The sequence below is a fragment of the Triticum aestivum genome, unplaced genomic scaffold (assembly GCF_018294505.1).
Source record: "Triticum aestivum cultivar Chinese Spring unplaced genomic scaffold, IWGSC CS RefSeq v2.1 scaffold46053, whole genome shotgun sequence".
In the NCBI taxonomy this organism is placed as follows: domain Eukaryota; kingdom Viridiplantae; phylum Streptophyta; class Magnoliopsida; order Poales; family Poaceae; genus Triticum; species Triticum aestivum.
The window spans coordinates 5,664-16,249 of record NW_025226157.1 but is presented as its reverse complement, the minus strand read 5'-3'; the positions used below and the strand labels follow the sequence as shown (position 1 = coordinate 16,249).

Sequence of the window (10,586 nt, the reverse complement as noted above, 5' to 3'; positions counted from 1 at the left end):
CCTTTGCTTTCTTTTTCTGTTTTGTTTTCTGTTTTCTCTTATTTGTTTATTTCCTTTTCTGTTTTATTTCATTTAAAAGTATTTAGACATTTTATAAAAATGTGTTTTCTCCACCATAATTACCAGTGTATTATTTAGAACCCACTGAACATTTTTGTTTGAATTTTTGAAAACTTTTATTTTCCACTTTAATTATATTTGAAGTTTGAACTAGGAGTTTGACAAGGGTGTGGTTCAAATGTGATCTAGCCCTGTTTAGCAACATGATTAGCTTAATCACAGGGGGCTACTGTAGCATGATTCTCAGGGTGTTACAGATGCATAAAGGATTAACATCACATGCAATCAATATAAGTGATATGATATGGCCATCATCATCTTGTGCTTGTGATCTCCATCCCCGAAGCACCGTGCTCGTGATCTCCATCTCCGAAGCACCGTCATGATCACCATCGTCACCGGCACGACACCTTGATCTCCATCGTAGTATCGTTGTCGTCTCGCCAACTTATTGCTTTCACGACTATCGCTACCGCTTAGTGATAAAGTAAAACTATTACATGGCGATTGCATCTCATACAATAAAGCGACAACCATATGGCTCCTGCCAGTTGCCGATAACTCGGTTACAAAACATGATCATCTCATACAAGACATTATATCACATCATGTCTTGACCATATCACATCACAACATGCCCTGCAAAAACAAGTTAGACGTCCTCTACTTTGTTGTTGCATGTTTTACGTGGCTGCTACGGGCTTAGCAAGAACCGTTCTTACCTACGCATCAAAACCACAACGATAGTTTGTCAAGTTGGTGCTGTTTTAACCTTCGCAAGGACCGGACGTAGCCACACTCGGTTAACTAAAGTGAGAGAGACAGACACCCGCCAGTCACCTTTAAGCAACGAGTGCTCCGAACGGTGAAACCAGTCTCGCATAAGCGTACGCGTAATGTCGGTCCGGGCCGCTTCATCTCACAATACCGCTGAACCAAAGTATGACATGCTGGTAAGCAGTATGACTTATATCGCCCACAACTCACTTGTGTTCTACTCGTGCATAGCATCAACGCATAAAACCAGGCTCGGATGCCACTGTTGGGGAACGTAGTAATTTCAAAAAATTTCCTACGCACACGCAAGATCATGGTGATGCATAGCAACGAGAGGGGAGAGTGTTGTCCACGTACCCTCGTAGACCGACAGCGGAAGCGTTATCACAACGCGGTTGATGTAGTCGTACGTCTTCACGATCCGACCGATCAAGTACCGAACGTACGGCACCTCCAAGTTCTACACACGTTCAGCTCGATGACGTCCCTCGAACTCCGATCCAGCCGAGTGTTGAGGGAGAGTTTCGTCAGCACGACAGCGTGGTGACGATGATGATGTTCCACCGACGCAGGGCTTCGCCTAAGCTCCGCAACGGTATTATCGAGGTGTAATATGGTGGAGGGGGGCACCGCACACGGCTAAAATATCGTATATCAAGTGTGTCCATGGGGTGCCCCCTGCCCCCGTATATAAAGGAGCAAGGGAGGAGGAGGCCGGCCCTAGGAGGGGGCGCACCAAGTGTGGAGTCCTACTAGGACTCCCTAGTCCTAGTAGGATTCCACCTCCCATATGGAATAGGAAAAGAGGAAGGGAAAAAGAGAAGGAAGGAAGGGGGCGCCCCCCTTCCCTAGTCCAATTTGGACCAGACCAAGGGGAGGGGTGCGGCCACCCTTGAGGCCCTTTTCCTTCTTTCCCGTATGGCCCAATAAGGCCCAATACGTATTCCCGTAACTCTCCGGTACTCCGAAAAATACCCGAATCACTCGGAACCTTTCCGAAGTCCGACTATAGTCGTCCAATATATCGATCTTTACGTCTCGGCCATTTCGAGACTCCTCGTCATGTCCCCGATCTCATCCGGGACTCCGAACTCCTTCGGTACATCAACATACATAAACTCATAATAAAACTGTCATCGTAACTTTAAGCGTGCGGACCCTTTGGGTTCGAGAACTATGTAGACATGACCGAGACACCTCTCCGGTCAATAACCAATAGCGGGACCTGGATGCCCATATTGGCTCCCACATATTCTAGAAGATCTTTATCGGTCAGACCGCATAATAACATACGTTGTTCCCTTTGTCATCGGTATGTTACTTGCCCGAGATTCGATCGTCGGTATCTCGATACCTAGTTCAATCTCGTTACTGGCAAGTCTCTTTACTCGTTCCGTAATACATCGTCCCGCAACTAACTCATTAGTCACAATGCTTGCAAGGCTTATAGTGATGTGTATTACCGAGTGGGCCCAGAGATACCTCGCCGACAATCGGAGTGACAAATCCTAATCTCGAAATACGCCAACCCAACAAGTAACTTTGGAGACACCTGTAGAGCACCTTTATAATCACCCATTTACGTTGTGACGTTTGGTAGCACACAAAGTGTTCCTCCGGTAAACGGGAGTTGCATAATCTCATAGTCATAGGAACATGTATAAGTCATGAAGAAAGCAATAGCAACATACTAAACGATCGGGTGCTAAGCTAACGTAATGGGTCAAGTCAATCACGTCATTCTCCTAATGAGGTGATCTCGTTAATCAAATGAAACTCATGTCTATGGCTAGGAAACATAACCATCTTTGATTAACGAGCTAGTTAAGTAGAGGCATACTAGTGACACTCTGTTTGTCTATGTATTCACACATGTATTATGTTTCCGGTTAATACAATTCTAGCATGAATAATAAACATTTATCATGATATAAGGAAATAAATAATACTTTATTATTGCCTCTAGGGCATATTTCCTTCAAGGCCATGGTTTGTTTCTGCAATTTGGTCGAAGGGAACCCGCGCTCTACACAGGCGATGAAGTTGTGAAGCTATCAGGTGATGCTGCGACGGAGCGCCGAGGAGTGCTACGGGTGGGGCGACTAGTGTTGTGATGCTGCATTGCTTGCCGATGTGATGGCAGGTGATGCGATGGCGGCAACTGTGCAGTGACTGGAAGCCAGCACTTTTCACCAAAACTATGGTTAGGGTTTAAACAAACGACCACTTAATTTGTCGCAAAAATCTATCAGTATTGCGCCTAATTCAAAAAATAATAATGACACAATTGGTTGATTTTGACCGGTTTATGATAGGTCTGGCCCGCATTTAAGCGTTGGCGTGGCTCCAAATATCAACTATGTTTTGTTTGACCGTTAAGTTGGACGTGGGGCATGCCAGTCAACGTCAACACTTGTCTCTCTCAAACCAAGTATTTTTGCGTGTTAATTCCAATCATCATAAATGCAAGGCCACACGGACATTGCAAATGATAATGTTTCGGAGGTTGACATGATTTACGAATATATCAGAGGCTCCCATGATAACTATATAATACCCCACGCATTGCCGCGTTAATCTTGTTAAAACAAACACATAAATAAATAGATGTAAAAAACAACTAAAACTAATGAAAACCAAATGTAAGGGTGTTATCGGTTTACATTCTAGAAACAATAAAAGTTAGAAAGTATGTGAAACACTTTTGGACCGGACTTACTGGCATGCCATATACAGTATTTAACAAAAATGTGGATCACACCAGAATTTAAGATTATAACGACGCAATGTCATATTTATTACCTTGATTAACTAGCACCATCATTGATCATACATAACAGATAACACACAATAACTATAGGAGCGACAATGTTTCATGTGTAATTAACGGATGTTCTTAACAACATGTTGCAGTGTCTTGCGGTGTGGTGTCGGTGCCGACATCTCCGGCACTGGCGGCACGTGAATAGGTATTGAATAACACGGTGTGCTCACCGGCACCTGCACTGGCGGCAGCGGAGGACTAGGGACTGAAGGAATTGGAGTCGCCAGCTGGTTCCTGCCCACGAGAATGGGCGGCGGCGGAATAGGCACTGAAGGACTTGGAGCCACCGGGTTCCCGTACGCGGGTCGCAATGGCGTCGCATGATTAGGGGTTGAAGGACACGGCGTGTTCACAGGGCTCCCAGGCGGCGGTGGCGGAGGAAGGAATCCAGGACTTGGAACTTCCACCGGGTTCCCGGCCACCGGCGGCGGAGGTATCCCTTGTTCTCGGCCACCGTCAAGAGCAACTGCATCCATGAACATTTCAATCAGCATCCCTAACATAAATACTGCATGCACACGACACAACAAAGAAAACATGGCTGTAGAAGAAGAGCATGTGATTACCTCGGGCCGCTGCCGGGCATGACAAGGAACAGCATATGAGAGCAAGGATCGCAACACTGCGTACCATGGAAAAAGGAGAAGTAGAACGCTCCATGACCCTTCTCTTTGTGCATGACTTGTTTTATAGGGAACGGTAGCACTACGAGCACCGACGTGCACTCTAGACGCGTGAGGGTCAAAGTCTGCCATTGAGTCAGCAGTCTTGACTCGTGACAGCAACAGGTAATGAGGGAAAATATGGTCCTCTTTTGTCTTGTATGGACCAGAGAAGTCAACATTATCGGCTATCCCAACCAAAACCATGCATCTCGTCGGCACAACAAATTATCGGCTTAATTACCATACATGTTTCTGCGGTCGACTTTTCTCTCCGAAATTATTTCGGTTTTGCTAAAACTCAACTAGCTGAGAAATAGATCGATCTCATTCACCGGAAATGTAATTCTAGCAGACTGGGTTCCTACCGGGTACCACAGAGACATCGGATGGCGTTGCGATTTCGCTTACAAGCCTAGCTGTGTACTGTAGTCAAAGTTTGAAGTAGTGGGCGATTTTTTTTTATTGTGTGTATTGAACAAAATGAATACAGTGGATCCCATCAGGCCTAGGAGCTATCTGCCTTGTTGTCTCTTCCCACAATCCGCTACCATTGCTTTCTTGGGCCTTGTAGCACCCCTCCCCGCCAGAGTATTGCTTGCCATGGACCCGTCCGTGAGACCGATGCCACCAACGACGGCGGCAGAAGGGGACTCCCCAGCCAGGGTGGGAGTTGGCCACTATGGCCCTATGCACGAAGCGGGAGGAAGCCAAGCGGTTCCTCTACAAGTTCTAGAAGGTGGCCGAGCAGGGCCACCATGCTCCCGCACCCTTCGAGAGGACAGTCCAACGACGACGATGAAAACAAGCATGGGCCCTGTTTCGATACTCTAACTTAGTTGGAGGTTAGAGTTAGATTCTAACTCTGAACTAACTCTAGCCAAAGAAGTGTTTGGATGCCAGATGGAGCGTGGATACGGCGAGGCGCCTTCACGGGAGGTGTGAGAGGGAGGGAGGGAGAGGACGAGAAGCTTCGAGGAAGCGGGGAGGGATCTGCTGCGGGTAGAGCGAGAGAAAAATGTGTTTTTTAGTGGTCCCGAGAAGAACTAACCCAAATAAGCACCTCTTGGGTGCGTTAGATTTTTTGAATGGGTTAGATGCATCTAACCCAAACTAATCCTCCTGTTTGGATATTTTTGTGTTAGTTGAGTCCAAACTAACCCAAACTAACTCTAACCTATCACTAGTAGAAAACAGGGCTTTCGTTCGGGCATGGCAAGCCCATTAGTCCCGGTTCGTGAGCCCAGGGGCCGGCTGGGGCCTCGTGGGCATTGGTCCCGGTTCGTATGGAACCATTTGTCCCGGTTCGAGGCACGAACTGGGACTAATGGGCCTCGCTCCTGGCCCACAACCATTGGTCCCGGTTCCTACTATATGGCTTCCTACTATATGGATTTTGGCGCACTAAATAGACAGTTTATTCATGCAACACACTGACTAATTAGGGTTCACAATTAAGTATATATAAAAGCAGTACAACCATCCTGATATTTATTTATTGTCATACACCATCTTCCTAATTATTTCCGGCCAGTGGGACTTGTAAGATATCAGTGGCTCACACACCCTTGACAATAGGTGTACGTAATAGTCAATGATAAACTTTCCAAAACTCTCACGGAACACTTGCATGTGTCATATATACACACATCAATTTAGAATAGCCTGCTGCAGGGTCTTGCGGTGCGGTGTAAGGGCTGCGGTTGCCGGAGATGTGGTGTCTGGGCGCCCGTTATGGCATCTACCAACGCAGCCATGCGGGTTCGCACCCTGCGGCGACGGAGGACCAACACTCGGACGGCTTCCATCCAGATGAACTGCATATATGCACAGCATAAATTTATATACGCACTATACAAGTGCTAAAGCTTGGATGAACCCGGGCCTAGAATATAAGAGCTGGTGCACGAAACATGCATTAACCTGATTAACTAGTACTAGTACTAACCTTGTGTGGCTGTTGAGCATGGCAGGGAGCAGCATATGAATATGATAACGAGGATTGCCAAGGAACGTGCCATGGCAGGAGATGAAGAGCGTTCCATCGTCCTTTGCTCAACAGTGTATAAGGTGCGCCACAGACCCGTGCAAGCGGCCGGTTTGCCTGCCCTTAGGGGCATAACCTCAGTAGTTTATATATACATGCTCGGAGAAGGTTGTAAGTTCACTGCTAGCTTGGCTCCTGCGCGGAAGATTCCTCTTGATGGAGAGCTACGACGACTCCCATGGTCAAAGTCATCGACCCTCGGTCATCACTTTGGACAAAAATTTCTTTCTCACGATAGTAACTGTCGGAGACTGGCTCAACCTGTGCGTTCTGAGTCCACGATACCACGGAAGGAGGCGACACGCAACACGCTGACCACTGATGGCCGGAGCACGGGCGCGCCACCACCCGGCTGCGAGCACTGTCGCACCGCCCCTCCCCCTGTCCCCATCTCGGAGCACCAACGACACACACGGAAGAGCGCCACGCCGCACGGCCGCCGCACAAGCGGTTCCGGTGCGGCAGAACCCCGTCGTGGCCGGATCCACGCAGGGGATTTGCCTCATGGAGACAATCGGACCACAGTGAAGAGAGGGGAAGTAGGGGGAGGCCTCTATGGTACTGAGATGAACAGTCGAGTAGCCGACCGATTCAACTTTTTTTTTTTGAAATGGACCGATTCACCTTTGGGGAGGACAGAGCCAAACGATTAAAATTGGGTGTCTAATTATACGTAAGCGTTAACTGTCTTGGTTGTCTGCCATATGCCCCCGTGTCTTCTAGGTCGCATCTCTATCCCCTCGCCTCTCTTTTGTCATCAACCAAAGAGCACAGATGCTCCCAAAAAAAATAACCCCCAAGACCACAGCTGCAAGCACGCGTCAGTCACCACCGCCGACGTATGCTGCAAGCACACTGTTGTAGTCTGGCCACCAGGTATTGCAAGTAGCCACACCGCAACTGTTGCTACGAGCATCCGCAACATCTCTCACGTGGTGCGAGCCGGGCCGCTAGGGATGCCGCACTAATCTTGTTAAAACAAACACATAAATAAATAGATGTAAAAAACAACTAAAAGTAACGAAAACCAAATGTAAGGGTGTTATCGGTTTACATTTTAGAAACAATAAAACATACAAATATGTGAAACACTTTTGGACTGTACTCACTGGGATGCCACATATATTTCACAAAAAATTGAAGCACACCAGAATTTATAAGATTACAATGAGGCGATGCCATATTTTTATTAGTACCACAATTAACTAGCACCATCATTGATCATACGTAACAGATAACACACAATAAATATAGAGCGACAGTGTTTCACACGTAATTAACGGATGTTCTTAACAACATGCTGCAGTGTCTTGCGGTGTGGTGTCAGCGCCGACATCTCTAACACTGGCGACACATGGAATAGGGATTGAATAACATGGCGTGCTCACCGGCACCCGCACGGGGGGCAGTAAGGAGTAGAGACTGAAGGAATTGGAGTCACCAGCGGGTTCCCAGGCACCAGAATGGGCGGCGGTGGAATGGGCACTGAAGGAGTTGGAGTCACCGGGTTCCCATAAACGGGTGGCGGTGACGGTGGCGGCGGCGCATGAATAGGGGTTGAAGGACATGGCCGAGGAATCCTAGGAACTGGGAATCCAGGACCTGGAGTGTCCACTGCTGGCCCGTGCACGGGCGACGGAGGAGTCCCTGGTTCTCGGCCTCCGTCAAGAGCAACTGCATTCATGCATGCGTGAACAGTGAATCAGCATCCCTGACATATATAAAGAAGATGCATCGCTGCTGCCTGTGATCCAGATGTGATTTACTAATTACCTCGGGCAGCCGCCAGGCATGACAGGGAGCTACATACGAGAGCAAGGATCGCAGCACTTCGTACCAAGGAAGGAGGAGTAGAACGCGCCATGATTCTTCTCTTTTTGTGCATGCACGCCTTGTTTTATATATAGGGAACGGTGGCACTACGGCAGGGTACCACCTACGCGCACTCTTACTCGTACAGTGAGTATTGCTTGCTATAGTATATTATTGCTCTTGGAGATTCGGGTAGACGCGTAAGGGTGAAAGTCTGCCATTGGGTCAGCAGTCCTGACTCGTGACAGCAACAGGTAATGAGGGAAAATATGGTCCTCTTCTGTCTTGTATGGACCAGCGAAGTCAACATTATCGGCAATTCCAATCATGCATCTCGTCGGCACAAACATTATCGGCTTAATTACCATACATGTTTCTCCAGTCGAATTTTCTCACCCAAATTATTTCGATTTTGCTAAAGCTCAGCTAGCTGAGAAATAGATTAATCTCGTTCATCGGAAATGCAATTCTAGCAGAACGGGTTTCTACCGGGTACCGCAGAGACGTCGGATGGCGTTGCGATTTGCGCTTACAAGCCCACTTGTGTACCGTAGTCAACGTTTGAAGTAGTGGGCGATTGTCTTTTTATTGTGTGTATTGAACAAAATGAATACAGTGCATCCCATCAGGCCTAGGAGCTATCTGCCTTGTTGTCTCTTCCCACAATCCGCTACAGTTGCTTTCTTGGGCCCTATAGCACCCCTCCGGCGCCAGAGTATTGCTTGCCGTGGACCCGTCTGTGAGACCGATGCCACCGGCGGCGGCGGCGGCAGGGGACTCCCGAGCCAGGGTGCGAGTTGGCCACTATGGCCCTATGCATGACGCGGGAGGAAGCGAAGCGGTTCCTCTGCAAGTTCTAGATGGCGGTCGAGCAGGGCCGCCGCACCCCCGCACCCTTTGAGAGACCAGTCCAACGAAGACGATGAAAACAAGCATGGTGACGCCGGCTAGCCCAGCCACATGTATAAGGTCACCATCCGCTACAATCGAGTAGCTTCTTTTTTCCATGTTTTATTATTTCAACGGACCAAATATTGTTCGGTCTATTTAAATTATATGTGAACATAAATCAATTCCATCAAATTTGTATGAATTTTGTCTAAATTTGTTTGTCTAGTTGCCGGACGTTTACGACGAGCGTTGGATGACCGGCTCCGGTATCATTGTTGTCGGACAATACTATATCCATTTTAGGAACCAGCGTTGGTGATGTGGTTACTCGAGTGAATGTATGCGGTCCCTAAGCAATGCTCACGCATATATAACTTCAATTATTTTAGAATCGAGGGGGAGTAGAACTAAGACGTGGAATGTACATACGTGTTCTTTTGCGAGGAAACCTCTGATCTATTCATCAAGTGGCAAGGTAGTAGAAAGAACAGAAGAAGTAAAAATATTAGGTCCAGGCCTTATTAATAACATCAGGTGCACGCATTGATACACCAAGACATAACACGTCGACATCATCTTCAATTCAGAGCTAGCCACCAGCAACCTGTAGTGTCTTCCGGTGAGGTGGGAACGCCCTCCTCTTTTTCGGTGATGGCGGCGGCGGTGGAGTGAGCGGTGCCTGCCCCGGCCGCCTCGGCGACGGGAAGTGTGGCGAGGGAGGACGACCTGGCTCACGGCTTCCGCCCTGAGCAACTACACATGTCACCATTAGTATATAAGATCATCATTAGCCACCATTTCGAAAGTGTGCACAGAATCAATTCCGTTGAATTAAAGATGCAACACATGTATGAGTAGCATGTCTCGGGGCGTACCTTGTGCCGCCGCGGAGCATGCCAACGCAGAGCATATGAGAGCGAGGATGGCGATGCTGCGAGCGACGGAAGAAGAAGAAGAAGGCGCCATGAGCTATACTACCTTCTTGTTCCGCGTCACTTTTATAGTCACCCTAGGACGAGATCATTGTTGCTAGGCAAGTTCTTCTAAGCATGCATCCACGCCGGAGTACAACGGTCAAAGTCATCCCACGGTAGTGTGTGGCTTTGATTGCTCCAGTGCTGGTAGTCGACTCCCTACGTGTTCCATTTTGCACATGCATTGCATGTTCATGTTTTCTGATTTGCTACTCCATGCGGCCGGTCAAAGTCTTCTGATTTTGTTTACCAAGTGCCGTGGCCATTAAATTTAGAGAATCTCCGTGTAAACCATCACACACGCACACACATTAGATGATCCGAAACTGTCCAATCGTTTAGGGTCCGTTCTGCGATCGGCGGTAAATCGTCAGTCTATTTTTTTGGACCCTGATATATCTCGAACGTTTGGATTTTAAGCATGGCAACCCGAACGTTTTTTAAGGCAACTTGAGTTGCGTGAACTAAAATTGCCATGAAAAAACGTTTCGATTGTCATGCTTAAAATCCAAACGCTCGGGATTTACCATTTTCCCTTT

The 10,586-nt window shown here is 47.7% G+C and overlaps 1 protein-coding gene and 2 long non-coding RNA genes across 3 annotated transcripts; all 3 read right to left on the bottom strand.

Annotated features, from left to right (window-relative positions):
- Positions 1 to 3,603: 3,603 nt before the first annotated feature.
- LOC123172503 (pollen-specific leucine-rich repeat extensin-like protein 3) lies at positions 3,604 to 4,371 on the bottom strand. Its single transcript, XM_044589463.1, has 2 exons — positions 4,228 to 4,371; positions 3,604 to 4,127 (listed from the first exon to the last, which is right to left on the bottom strand). Exons 1-2 carry the CDS (start codon positions 4,319 to 4,321, stop codon positions 3,721 to 3,723), a joined length of 501 nt encoding a protein of 166 aa, XP_044445398.1. The 5' UTR covers positions 4,322 to 4,371; the 3' UTR covers positions 3,604 to 3,720.
- A 1,386-nt stretch (positions 4,372 to 5,757) lies between these two features.
- On the bottom strand, positions 5,758 to 6,419 carry LOC123172502 (uncharacterized). Its single transcript, XR_006485608.1, has 2 exons — positions 6,272 to 6,419; positions 5,758 to 6,140 (listed from the first exon to the last, which is right to left on the bottom strand). It is a non-coding gene; the product is annotated as an uncharacterized lncRNA (long non-coding RNA).
- A 3,139-nt stretch (positions 6,420 to 9,558) lies between these two features.
- Positions 9,559 to 10,075, bottom strand: LOC123172500 (uncharacterized). The gene is made up of 2 exons (XR_006485607.1): positions 9,949 to 10,075; positions 9,559 to 9,826 (listed from the first exon to the last, which is right to left on the bottom strand). It is a non-coding gene; the product is annotated as an uncharacterized lncRNA (long non-coding RNA).
- Between the last annotated feature and the right edge of the window lie 511 nt (positions 10,076 to 10,586).